Here is a 13,818-nt window from a genome sequence, read left to right as displayed (position 1 = left end):
ATACATTTACTTTTCATGTGTGTTAAAGTAGTTGTACAAATGAAACCAATCCATCAGCAGAACGGCAGCGGCGTTGGTCATGCGGCGGATCTCACTGCCACAAACCGTTCCGACACACGGACCAGGGCAGTCTGAGAAGCACAGAGAGAAAGGGAAGGTTTATTTAGTTAATTTCCAAGTGAATTGAGAAAGTATACATGTGTGGATGAATTCAAAAGGGTGTGTGTGTGTGTGTGTGTGTGTGTGTGTGTGTGTGTGTGTGTGTGTGTGTGTGTGTGTGTGTGTGTGTGTACATAAAAGCTGCACTCTGTACAAGGCCATCTCTGAAGCATTTCTGCATTCTTAGATTGAAGGATTCTTATTCACTGCACTTTACTTTAGCCTGACTACACACACATACACACAAACACGTATAGAGACATACACACACGTATAGAGAGACAAATACACATATATAGAGAGAGAGACACACACATATAGACAGACACACACACGTATAGAGAGATACACAAAGCGAGAGACATACACGTAGAGACATACATAGAGAGAGACACACACATATAGACACACATGTATAGAAAGACACACGTATAGAGTCACACAAACACATGTACAGAGAGAGACAAACACACGAGAGACACACGTGCAGACACATGTACAGAGATAGACAAACACACGTATAGAGAGACACGTACAGAGAAAGATAAACACATATAGAGACACACATGTATAAAGAGAGACACACGTAGAGACACATACAGAGACGGAAGCGCGCGCGCGCACACACACACACACGCGCACATACACACACCAGTGTCTAGCTCTAATATCTAGCAGACTTTAAATATTTGTGGGCTCTTATTAATGTTAATTAACTTTATTTAAGTGAAATTCTCTCGAACACACATCCGTCTGTTTGGTTTCGGTTCAAAGCGCGCGGACAGCTAAAGTCTCACGACTGTTAGAAGCAGGTCCTCACGAGGTCAGGCACGCGGTTAAATACAATCTGTGTGTGTGTGTGTGCGTGTGTGTGCGAGCGCGCCACCTCTAAAGCGATTTGCGTCCTTTAAGTGTTTTACATATTTTAACGCACTCTGTTATCACAGCCAGGTGTGATTCACACGTGTTTGAGCAGAAGACTGAACTGTGTGTGTGTGCGTGTATGTGTGTGTATGGATTTGACTCTTTTGAAAAGCTGCTATAGCCCTAAACGCGTTGTTCTTTTTAAATATTTCAAACTCGCTCGCTCACTCGCTCGTGCTGTTTAAATCTCGCCTCGCTACGCGCGTGCAGAAAGGCTCCGTTTGATCCGCGCGGGTCTGAGGCGCCAGCGGTCAATACGCTCGCAGAGTCGGTAGATTAGTAGATCAGCGCGGAAAGTAGGGTCATTTAACCCATTAAAAAAACGTTTATAACGGAACTGGGCTGTTTTATTATCTTGACAGATTTCCAGCTCACTTTGCGGAGCAAGGTTCCGAAATACACAGCCGCGGTCGACATTTAAGATCAAAGAGGAATCGGAGGTTTAAATTATATACAAAACTTCCGATTTGGCTTTGTTCGAACGAATCGTTAATTGCTCGAGCAGGAAACCGGTTTAAACGGACTATTCGCAGTTTATCGAGTTATTGAACCCGTGGAATTGTTTACTGCCGTAATTCATTCCGGGAACTGGAGCACCGTAGCTGGGAAGAGCGGAGCTCACGTGGCGGGTTGGGAGGGATCGCGAGGAGTTCCTATGCATGCATACCGGGGAAAAAACACGTCTCGCGTCACCGCGGATCAAAGACAAAATTTGTAATTCCATTAGATTGACTGTTAAACGAACAAAAAGCTAAATAACAGCTATGACTGCTAAATACATATCTCTGTCATTCTCTCACCTCTCCCTCCGAGTTTAATGAAGCCGTTAAATTCAATGAATATGTTCGCATTACCCGTGCGAAGTTAATTTATTCTCTCTCTCTCTCTCTCTCTCTCTCTCTCTCTCTCTCTCTCTCTCTCTCTCTCTCTCTCTCTCTCTCTCTCTCTCTCTCTCTCTCTCTCTCTCTCTCTCTCTCTCTCTCTCTCTCTCTCTCTCTCTCTCTCTCTCTCTCTCTCTCTCTCTCTCTCTCTCTCTCTCTGCGAGTCATATTTAACAAAGAGGCACGTGAACAAAAGGCGCACGCAGAACCTGGTCCGGATGCATTCCGAAGCACCGTAAGCGAAGCGGCGCGCGGCACGGGGCGGCACGGGGGCGCGCCGGCTCGCATTGATCCGCCCCACACAGCTCCCGCGGCGCGCTCCTGACCTTGGCCCCCGTTAGTGGAATTAATTACAGTCCTGGACGGCGTTGACGACTGATGGATGGTTCCTCCGTGTTTGTTGTAGATGCGACGGGGCCTCTCTCTCTCTCTCTCTCTCTCTCTCTCTCTCTCTCTCTCTCTCTCTCTCTCTCTCTCTCTCTCTCTCTCTCTCTCTCTCAATTGTCACATCAGCACTAAAAGTCTCCAAGAAACCAGGAACAGGCGCCACTTCATTAAAACAACACACACACCAGCACACAAACACACACACACTTATATACACCCCAACATACACACCCACTGAATGCACACACACCCCCAAACACACCCACACCCCCCCAACACATACACACACGCCCACCCACCCACATACACACACACACACTCTCTCTATCTCCAAGTCTTTAAAAGAGCAGGACACATCCATTTTCCTCCCACAAGCCTTACAACATGCCAGCATCAATTGTTTTTCATTCTGTGTGTGTACGCATGTATGTATGTGTGTGTGTATGTGTGTGTGTTCATTGAACATTCTTGGAGCACAGATTTCCTGACATAGACTCTCACACTCAGTTCCACGCAATGAGAGGGAGTGAACTTCAGCCTCCACACCAGCGAGCTCAGGTACTGACGTCACGTCTTAACACTGCTGAACGTACTCAAACCTTAGTATGCACTACGAGAGTGTGTAAGGGTGTTCACTACGAGAGCGAGTGTGTAAGGGTGTGCACTACGAGAGCAAGTGTGTAAGCGTGTGCAGTACGAGAGCAAGTGTGTAGAGGACACACCCCGCCACGTGTGTGTGCTCTCAGGTGCTGTAATGGAGTCCCAGGCAGCCTTGTGTCCACGGCCTGTCAGACATCTGCCCCATCATGTTTGAACAGGGCTAATATTTAACGTGGAGATTAGCAAGGGGATGCGGGGAGCGTTCAGTTCTTAAGTGATGTCTGAGAAAGTCCACGCTGGCAACCACTCTGAGACCCAGCTCTCAGCCAATCAGACGCATGCATGAGGAAAGCAGAGCGCTGGTGTAGAGGACAGATATTACTGGGTTAACAGGGGACTCGACAGCTGTACACAGTGTCATATCTGGGCACCTGTCGTTTCATCTCTCCAAATGGCACAATATGATTACACTCCTCACTTTCTCTTTCTTTCTCTCTATCAATCTCTCACTCAGTCTGTCTATCAATATCTCTTCACACTCATATCAGCCTTTATTCCAATTTCAGTGCAGGTCTACTGTCTCTCTTTCTTTTTATCTCTCTCCCTCCCCCCCCCCCCTCTCTCTCTCTCAATCTTTGCCTCCCTTTCTCTCTCCCTGTCATGCATGCACATACACACACACACACACACACACACACACACACACACACACACACACACACACACACACACTGCCTGGTAATGATGTATGTGTGTGGAGTGTGTAAGGTCAGGATGACTGAAAAAGGAGCGTCAGTCTTGTGCTATCATTCTCCTCCTGGCTGACACGCTGATGGATGGCTAGCAACCAGGTCAATCCATCAGAGAGAGAGAGAGAGAGAGAGAGAGAGAGAGAGAGAGAGAGAGAGAGAGAGAGAGAGAGAGAGAGATAGATAGATAGATAGATAGATAGATAGATAGATAGATAGATAGATAGATAGATAGATAGATAGATAGATAGATAGATAGATAGATAGAATTAATTGGTGACACAGTCCATGTCTTGTCTAGATGCTGATCATAACTCCATTTGGCCAGTTTTCGCGCTGGGCTTTTTAAACGTCCTTTAATGCACGAGCTCAGGTGCACGCGGTTAAGGCTCCCGCGGTTCAGCCGCTTTAATAAAACACGTTTCCAAACGCTCGAGATAAGCATCTCAGCTGACGCCTACTAGGAGAGCGTGAGCGGCCGCGTGGCGGCGCTGCTGGTTGCAGAAAGAGGGAAAGGGGGCAGCGAGAGCTCGAGACTGAGCGCGCGCGTGTAGTAAGCGTCGGGTCCACGCTGTGTTTAATGAGCGCTGGGTCTGCGCTAGCCGGACCTATAAAAAAAAAAAACTAAAGCACAGAAGCGCGTTTTATCTTTTAGTAAAAGTTGCATATTTTGGCTATGCAAACATAATAAAATAAGGATAAAAATAAAAGAAGTACCGATAAGCACAGAACACGGCGCCTCGGCCGGTCCGGGAGGGCGCGCGTTTAAAGTTACGGCTGTAAACCTGGCGGAAAGGCGGAGTTCAGGGGTCGGGAGCCCGGGCCGCCTCTGTCCGCTAGAGGGCACGTGAAGTACAGCTAACTGCACAACCTGCACGGGCCGACAACTCTGCTGCGACACAGACACGGACTGGCAGCGGGGGGAGACTTGTTAACGATGCATCGGAAGCTTAACGCAGCAGTAGCGACGCTACCGAGTCTTACCGGGACAGCATCGACGTGAAGACAAGAGACAGAAGGCGTGATCCGTTATAAAACCTCGGTCCGGGTCGTTGGTGGGGTTTTTTTCTCTCTTTTTTTGCGCGTTCAACAACTTGAAACATCCAACTAACAGACAGTCGTGCAGAGAGGATGCGAGAGAGAGGGGGACGGAGAGGTGTCATCTGTGTCTCGGGTTTCATGTGAAGATGGTCGGAACACAGGGGTGAAATCTGCATGTTTTTTTGTTTTTTTTTCCTTTGGAAGGGACCTGGTACTAAAGCCCGAATTCCTTCGTACTCACGCGCTCCCGGTGCAGACAACCGGCTTGCGCGATCGTGCGCTGCATACTAAGCGCTGAGCCACGCCACTCTTCTCAAGTGCGTCAAGCCCTAAATGCGCTCGTGACTGCGTTTAAACGCGTCTGCAAATAAAGGTCCTGTTTCAAATCCGGGACTGCAGCCTCGGTTCCCAGTTTTTGTAAACGGTAGGAAGTGAAATTTTGGCACTGAACCAAATGTTTGATTTCAGAATAAGACAAGCCACATGACATGCGATCGTGGCGCGTGCGGGATTTAGCGCGTTCCACTGACAACGTTTGCCTGGAAAGCAACTGTTTGACTTTATTCCTGAAACATGCAAATCAGTGATCATTCTCAACCCTGCACGGCGAGACGCGTAGTGGGAACGCGAGGGGCGAGCTAAGGGCCTGCAAGTGGCGTGCCGGCTGGCCAATCACATGGCGCATTGCTGCGAGACTGAGCCCCCCCATTGGTCGCTGGTGGCGGGGATCTGCGCAAAAGAAGGCACCCGCGCGCACTGGTTGTGCAGAAGTCGATGAGGAGGCAGTGCTGGGCATCTCGGCACCTCTGCTGCACGCGCTCATACGGAGAGAGGTAACGGGAAGATTTCAGCGGACGCCTAGAAAGTTCGGCTCCGGGATTCTATGCTTTGTCTGTGGGGAGTTCATGACGGTGCTAACCGGACCCGGGGATTTTTTTGTTTGTTTGTTTTTTTTTTCTGGGTCTTGTCACGGGTTTAACGGATATGTGCATTTGACGGGCTTCGCGATGTTTGGCTCTGGTGCACGGACTGTCGAATCCCGGTGACTGCGAGAGTGCGGGATCAAATGGCCGGTTCTGCTCGCGCCTACGGCGACATGGTCTCGGGTTCACAGCGCGCGCCAGCGGAGATTTCTCGCCGTAGTGGGAAGTAGCAACGAGCGATTTTTTCCGCGAACGGATGCGATGGGCAGCCCCTAGTCCGCGCGGAGAACGGACACGCGTCTAAGAGGGAGGGTGTGTGTGTGTGAGAGAGAGAGAGAGAGAGAGAGAGAGAGAGAGAGAGGGAGAGAGAGAGAGAGAGAGAGAGAGAGAGAGAGAGAGTGGAGGATAACACCAGCTCACTTGTTGTTTGGACATGATCTTGCTATTTGTCTTGTTCTCGGTTGTGGATGGCGGGCTATCGCAGCTGCACTACTCGGTACCGGAGGAACAGGAGCGCGGAGCGATCGTGGGGAATATCGCCGAGGATCTGGGGCTGGACATAACCAAACTTTCCGCGCGCCGCTTTCAGACGGTGCCGAGTTCACGCACGCCGTATCTGGAAGTGAACTTGGAGAACGGAGCGATCGTGGTGAACGAACGCATTGACCGAGAGGAGATATGCCGACAGACCGTGCCGTGTCTCCTTCATCTCGAGGTGTTTTTAGAGAACCCGCTCGAGCTTTTCCGCGTGGAGATAGAGGTGCTGGATATTAACGATAATCCGCCGAGTTTCCCAGAGACCGACATCACCGTGGAAATCACCGAGAGTGCTACGCCGGGTACCCGCTTCCCGGTGGAGAACGCATTCGACCCAGACGTAGGCACCAATGCCCTGAGCACGTACGCCATCACGAACAACAATTACTTTTACTTGGACGTACAGACACAGGGCGATGGAAACAGGTTCGCAGAGCTCGTGCTGGAAAAACCGTTAGACCGCGAGCAGCAGGCTGTTCACAGGTACGTGCTCACCGCCGTCGATGGAGGGCAACCGCAACGAACAGGTACCGCGCTCCTCGTGGTTAAGGTGCTGGACTCCAACGACAACGCACCGGTTTTCGATCAGTCCGTGTATTCCGTGAACCTGCGCGAGAACTCTCCAGTCGGCACGCTCGTGATCCAGCTGAACGCCACGGATATGGACGAGGGCCAAAACGGAGAGATTGTTTACTCGTTAAGCAGTCACAATCCGCCGCGCATTCGGGATCTGTTTAACATCGACTCGCGCACCGGACGGATTGAAGTCACCGGAGAAGTGGATTATGAGGAGAGTGGCACGCATCAGATTTACGTCCAGGCGAAGGACCTGGGACCGAACGCAGTGCCCGCGCACTGCAAAGTTCTGGTCAAACTAATCGACGTGAACGACAACACGCCGGACATCACATTCAGCACCGTTACTGAGTCGGTGAGCGAAAGCGCAGCCTCGGGCACGGTGATCGCCATGCTGAGCGTCTCTGACCGGGACTCCGGCGAGAACGCGCAAATGACCTGTGAGCTGCGCGGCGACGTGCCGTTCAAACTCAAATCGTCCTTCAAGAACTATTACACCATCGTGACGGACGGTCCGCTAGACCGCGAGAGCGCCGAGTCTTACACGCTCACGGTGGTGGCGACGGATAAAGGGGCGCCGTCCCTCACCGCGAGCAAGTCCATCAAAGTGCACGTGTCGGACGAGAATGACAACGCACCCCGCTTCACGCAGGCGATTTATGACGTGTACGTAACGGAGAACAACGTGCCGGGCGCGTACATCTACGCCGTGAGCGCCTCGGATCCGGACGTCGGACTAAACGCTTATGTGACTTACTCCATATTGGAGCGCGAGATCCAGGGCATGTCCGTTCTGACTTACGTCTCGATCAACTCCGAGAACGGATATCTTTACGCGCTGCGCTCGTTCGACTACGAGCAGGTCAAAGAGTTTACGTTTATGGTTCAAGCGAAAGACTCCGGGACGCCCGAGCTGATAACGAACGCCACCGTTAACGTCATCATAGTGGACCAGAACGACAACGCGCCGAACGTGATCGCCCCGCTGGGCAAAAACGGTACCGCGAGAGAACACTTACCCCGCTCGGCGGAGCCCGGATACCTGGTAACGCGCATCGTCGCCACAGACGCGGACGACGGAGAGAACGCGCGGCTCTCGTATAGCATCCTCCGGGGGAACGAGCTCGGCGTGTTCCGTATGGACTGGAGGACCGGCGAGCTGCGCACCGCGCGCCGCGTGTCCAAAAAACGGGACCCGCCACACCCTTACGACCTGTTGATCGAAGTGCGAGACCATGGACAGCCTCCCTTGTCGTCCTCCGCAAGCGTCAACGTCGCGCTCGTGGACAGCGTGGTGGAGGGGCGTGGCGGGGAGCGGGGTTCGGTGAAGTCCAAAGAGGGCTCGCTGGACCTCACGCTCATCCTCATCATCGCGCTCGGCTCCGTGTCCTTCATCTTCCTCCTGGCGATGATCGTGCTGGCCGTGCGTTGCCAGAAAGACAAAAAGATAAACATCTACACGTGCCTGGCGGGAGACTGCTGTCCCTGCTGCGGCCCGTGCTGCAGTCGCGGGGCGCGCGGGCGGAAAAAGAAGCTGAGCAAGTCAGATATCATGCTCGTGCAGAGCACGAACGTGGCCAGCACGGCGCAGGTACCAGTGGAGGAGTCGGGGACTTTTGGCTCACGCCACCAGAACCAGAACTACTGCTACCAGGTGTGCCTCACGCCCGAGTCCGCCAAGACCGACCTGATGTTCCTCAAGCCGTGCAGTCCTTCGCGGAGCACGGACGCCGAGCACAGCACGTGCGGGGCTATCGTCGCCGGTTACGCCGACCAGCAGCCGGATATCATATCCAACGGGAGCATCTTATCCAGCGAGGTGAGACACACCTGAAACAGCCCACTTTCGCTCTAGGCGCGTGCAAGAATTCCACCGAAAAACGAAGGTTTGCTTATGACTCACGTGACGCTAATGAACCTGCATTTCCTGTGTTTGCTTGTGTTTAAAAGTTCCAGAGATTTCAAACTCAAAAAAATGCCACTTGCTTTCCCAGCACGTCTTTTCCTCCGCTCTGCGAGCCTCGGTAAAGCGCTCTTAACGTTAGCGGTTCCAGAGCTCTGCTTTCGCCACCTTTAGGCGGAGACGCCGCTACACGCTTTAGGGTGGGGATTCGTGCGCACGGGACATGGGGCGGAACAAAGCCCGCGCTATGGTTGAAGAGTTACGGCACCGGCCCCGTGACCCGGGCACCACAGAGACGGTTTACAGGTGGGGAGATGGCGTACAGGGTACAAGAGCCTTTATTCCTTATCTGTTTGATTCTGTTTAGACCAAACACCAGAGGGCAGAACTCGGTTACCTGGATAGACCCCGTCGTGTTAACAGGTATAACACACACACACATCAGCTTGATCAGTTTGATTCTAAAAACATAATTCAGCATATGTCATGATCCATTATATGTTATTTTATTTTCTTGCATTTATGTTGATTAGTGCCAATAGTGTAAAAGTGTGTGTGTGTGTGTGTGTGTGTTTCAAGTTTCAAGTTTGGTTTATTTGTCACATACATAGTCATACACAGTACAACACGCAGTGAAATGGTGGCGAGTGCTCTGTCCAAACTGAGGAAGAGAACCAGGGGTGCATAGAGAAAAATATATATATACAGATAAATATATATTCTATGTATGTGTAAGTGTGTGTGTAAGTCTAAGTGTGTGTGTGTGTGTGTGTGTGTAAATCTGTAAGTCTGTAAGTGTGTGTGTGTAAATCTGTAAGTGTGTAAGTCTGTAAGTCTGTGTGTGTGTAAGTCTGAGTGTGTAAGTCTGTAAGTGTGTGTGTAAGTGTAAGTCTGTGAGTGTGTAAGTCTGTGAGTGTGTAAGTCTGTGAGTGTGTGTAAGTGTGTAAGTGGGAGTGTGTAAGTCTGTGTGTAAGTCTGTGTGTGTGTGTAAGTCTGTGAGTGTGTAAGTCTATGAGTGTGTAAGTCTGAATGGCCTTCAGAGTGCAGCTGCAGCCAACCAATGAGAGTCCAACACACCCGTTTCAGTGCATCTCCCCTCTCTCCCTCCCTCCTCCCTTCTCCCCTCGTCCCCTCTCTGTCGCTCTCTCCTCCTCCTCCTCTATTCTCCTCACCTCTCTCTCTCTCTCCTCCTCCTCCCCTCTCTGTCGCTCTCTCCTCCTCCTCCTCTATTCTCCTCACCTCTCTCTCTCTCTCCTCCTCCTCCCCTCTCTGTCGCTCTCTCCTCCTCCTCCTCTATTCTCCTCACCTCTCTCTCTCTCTCCTCCTCCCCTCTCTGTCGCTTTCTCCTCCTCCTCCTCTATTCTCCTCACCTCTCTCTCTCTCTCCTCCTCCTCCCCTCTCTGTCGCTCTCTCCTCCTCCTCCTCTATTCTCCTCACCTCTCTCTCTCTCTCCTCCTCCTCCCCTCTCTGTCGCTCTCTCCTCCTCCTCCTCTATCCTCCTCACCTCTCTCTCCCCCTCTCTCTCTTCCTCCTTTCTCCTCCCCTCTCTCTCTCTTTCCCTCCCTCATTCTCCTCCTCTCTCTCTCTCTCTCTCTCTCTCTCTCTCTCTCTCGCTCTCTCGCTCTCTTGCTCTCTTGTTCTCTTTCCCTCCCTCCAGCTCAGCGTTCCAGGAGGCGGATCTCGTCAGCTCTAAAGACAGTGGTCATGGAGACAGTGAGCAAGGAGACAGCGACCACGACGCCACAAACCGGGGCCACACTGCCGGTGAGCACGGGGTCATCACCCGACATGGGGTCATCATCCATTACGGGGTCATCTCCCAACATGGATTCATCACGGTATGGGGTCATCACAGTATGGGGTCATCACAGTATGGGGTCATCACCTGACATGGGGTCATCACGGTATGGGGTCATCACCCAGCATGGGGTTATTGCAGCATTCCCACCTCACTTCAGCAGAGTGCAGGTTATGGGAGAAGTAGGTGGGGTCAGCATGTGGTGGAGGCGTGGTCAATTAGGACAGGTGCGCTTGCCGTGGGAATCGCAGCGCTGAAAGTACAGCGGCTGAAATGCGGATCGATACGGGATGTGTAGGGAATTCCGCAGCTGTCAGCGGGGCTAACGGGATTCCTGTCAGCTCCCAGAACGCTTTCCCGTGTCTGACAGAATGTAGTGCTGCGGAGTCAGGGACAAGCCGGAGCGTTTCTGTCCGACTTAATGAGGAACATTCCTAAGCTTCAAAGCCACGGAGAGACAGACTATACCGAATACACACACACACCTTTACATGGATAGCACACAACTAAGTGAAATCAGGCTGGAGACTTTTCTCTGTGTGTGTGTTTGTGTGTGTGTGTGTGAGTGTTCAACTTAAATTCTATTAGTGTGTGGTTACTGATGACAGTGGTGCTGGACACTCGATAAGACTCTGACCTTTATCTATACAGCCTGGTGACATTCAGGAGATGTCTAGTGTGAGTCTCAGCATTGCCAAATACCACCAATACCCCCTCACGGAACAGAACACAAACGCTCTCCTCCAAGATCTTCTGGCGTGTGTGTGTGTGTGTGTGTGTGTGTGTGTGTGTGCACGCGCGTGTGTGCGCCAGCCGCGCATGGGGAATGTTCAGAAAGATTACATTTCTGGGGAATCGTGTGAAGTGCTTTGATATGGTTGAAGAAAAACAAAAAAGTGTTTTGCACACATGAGCACAAATACACACACACACACACACACACACACACACACACACACACACACACACACACACGAGCACAAATACACATGTATCACAGTACACACACACACACGAGCACAAATACACATGTATCACAGTACACACACACACACGAGCACAAATACACATGTATCACAGTACACACACACACGAGCACAAATACACATGTATCACAGTACACACACACACACGAGCACAAATACACATGTATCACAGTACACACACACACACGAGCACAAATACACATGTATCACAGTACACACACATACACACACATGAGCACAAATACACATGTATCACAGTACACACACATACACACACACACACACGAGCACAAATACACATGTATCACAGTACACACACACACACACACACACACACACACACACGAGCACAAATAGACATGTATCACAGTACACACACACATACACACACGAGCACAAATACACATGTATCACAGTACACACACACACACATACGAGCACTAATACACATGTATCACAGTACACACACACACAAGCACAAATGCACAAGTATCGCAGTACACACACACACAAGCACAAATGCACAAGTATCGCAGTACACACACACACGAGCACAAATGCACAAGTATCGCAGTACACACACACACACACACGAGCACAAATGCACATGTATCGCAGTACACACACACACACGAGCACAAATACACATGTATCACAGTACATACACACAAACACACACACGAGCACAAATACATATGTATCACAGTACACACACACACACACGAGCACAAATACAAATGTATCACAGTACACACACACATACACACACGAGCACAAATACACATGTATCAGTATACACACACGAGCACAAATACACATGTATCAGTATACACACACGAGCACAAATACACATGTATCAGTATACACACACGAGCACAAATACACATGTATCAGTATACACACACGAGCACAAATACACATGTATCAGTATACACACACGAGCACAAATACACATGTATCACAGTACACACACACACACGAGCACAAATACACATGTATCACAGTACACACACACACACGAGCACAAATACACATGTATCACAGTACACACACACACACGAGCACAAATACACATGTATCACAGTACACACACACACACGAGCACAAATACACATGTATCACAGTACACACACACACACGAGCACAAATACACATGTATCACAGTACACACACGAGCACAAATACACATGTATCACAGTACACACACACGAGCACAAATACACATGTATCACAGTACACACACACACACACACGAGCACAAATACACATGTATCACAGTACACACACACACACACGAGCACAAATACACATGTATCACAGTACACACACACGAGCACAAATGCACATGTATCACAGTACACACACACGAGCACAAATGCACATGTATCACAGTACACACACACGAGCACAAATGCACATGTATCACAGTACACACACACGAGCACAAATGCACATGTATCACAGTACACACACACGAGCACAAATGCACATGTATCACAGTACACACACACGAGCACAAATGCACATGTATCACAGTACACACACACGAGCACAAATACACATGTATCACAGTACACACACACGAGCACAAATGCACATGTATCACAGTACACACACACGAGCACAAATGCACATGTATCACAGTACACACACACGAGCACAAATGCACATGTATCACAGTACACACACACGAGCACAAATGCACATGTATCACAGTACACACACACGAGCACAAATGCACATGTATCACAGTACACACACACGAGCACAAATGCACATGTATCACAGTACACACACACGAGCACAAATGCACATGTATCACAGTACACACACACGAGCACAAATGCACATGTATCACAGTACACACACACGAGCACAAATGCACATGTATCACAGTACACACACACGAGCACAAATGCACATGTATCACAGTACACACACACGAGCACAAATGCACATGTATCACAGTACACACACACGAGCACAAATGCACATGTATCACAGTACACACACACGAGCACAAATGCACATGTATCACAGTACACACACACGAGCACAAATGCACATGTATCACAGTACACACACACGAGCACAAATGCACATGTATCACAGTACACACACACGAGCACAAATGCACATGTATCACAGTACACACACACACGAGCACAAATGCACATGTATCACAGTACACACACACACACACACACACACGCGCACACAAGCGCAAATACACATGTATCACAGTACACACACACACACACACACACGCGCACACAAGCGCAAATACACATGTATCACAGTACCCACACGAGCACAAATACACATTTATCACAGTACACACACACACACACACA

General features: G+C 50.1%; 1 protein-coding gene across 2 annotated transcripts in view; it reads left to right on the top strand.

The window, feature by feature from the left end:
• Positions 1 to 4,595: 4,595 nt before the first annotated feature.
• The window catches only part of pcdh10a (protocadherin 10a), an 18,820-nt gene continuing 9,597 nt past the window's right edge, over positions 4,596 to 13,818 (top strand). The window contains exons 1-3 of one of the 2 annotated variants that reach the window (XM_035530165.1): positions 4,596 to 8,596; positions 9,048 to 9,103; positions 10,338 to 10,444. In XM_035530165.1, coding sequence (XP_035386058.1) covers positions 6,098 to 8,596; positions 9,048 to 9,103; positions 10,338 to 10,444 — 2,662 coding nt within the window. In that variant the 5' untranslated portion in view covers positions 4,596 to 6,097. The remainder of the gene's footprint in view (positions 8,597 to 9,047; positions 9,104 to 10,337; positions 10,445 to 13,818) is intronic. The other variant, XM_035530164.1, reaches the window with a different exon arrangement.

Source organism: Electrophorus electricus, chromosome 9 (assembly GCF_013358815.1).
Source record: "Electrophorus electricus isolate fEleEle1 chromosome 9, fEleEle1.pri, whole genome shotgun sequence".
Lineage (NCBI taxonomy): Eukaryota > Metazoa > Chordata > Actinopteri > Gymnotiformes > Gymnotidae > Electrophorus > Electrophorus electricus.
This window is presented reverse-complemented; position numbering and strand designations above follow the sequence as displayed.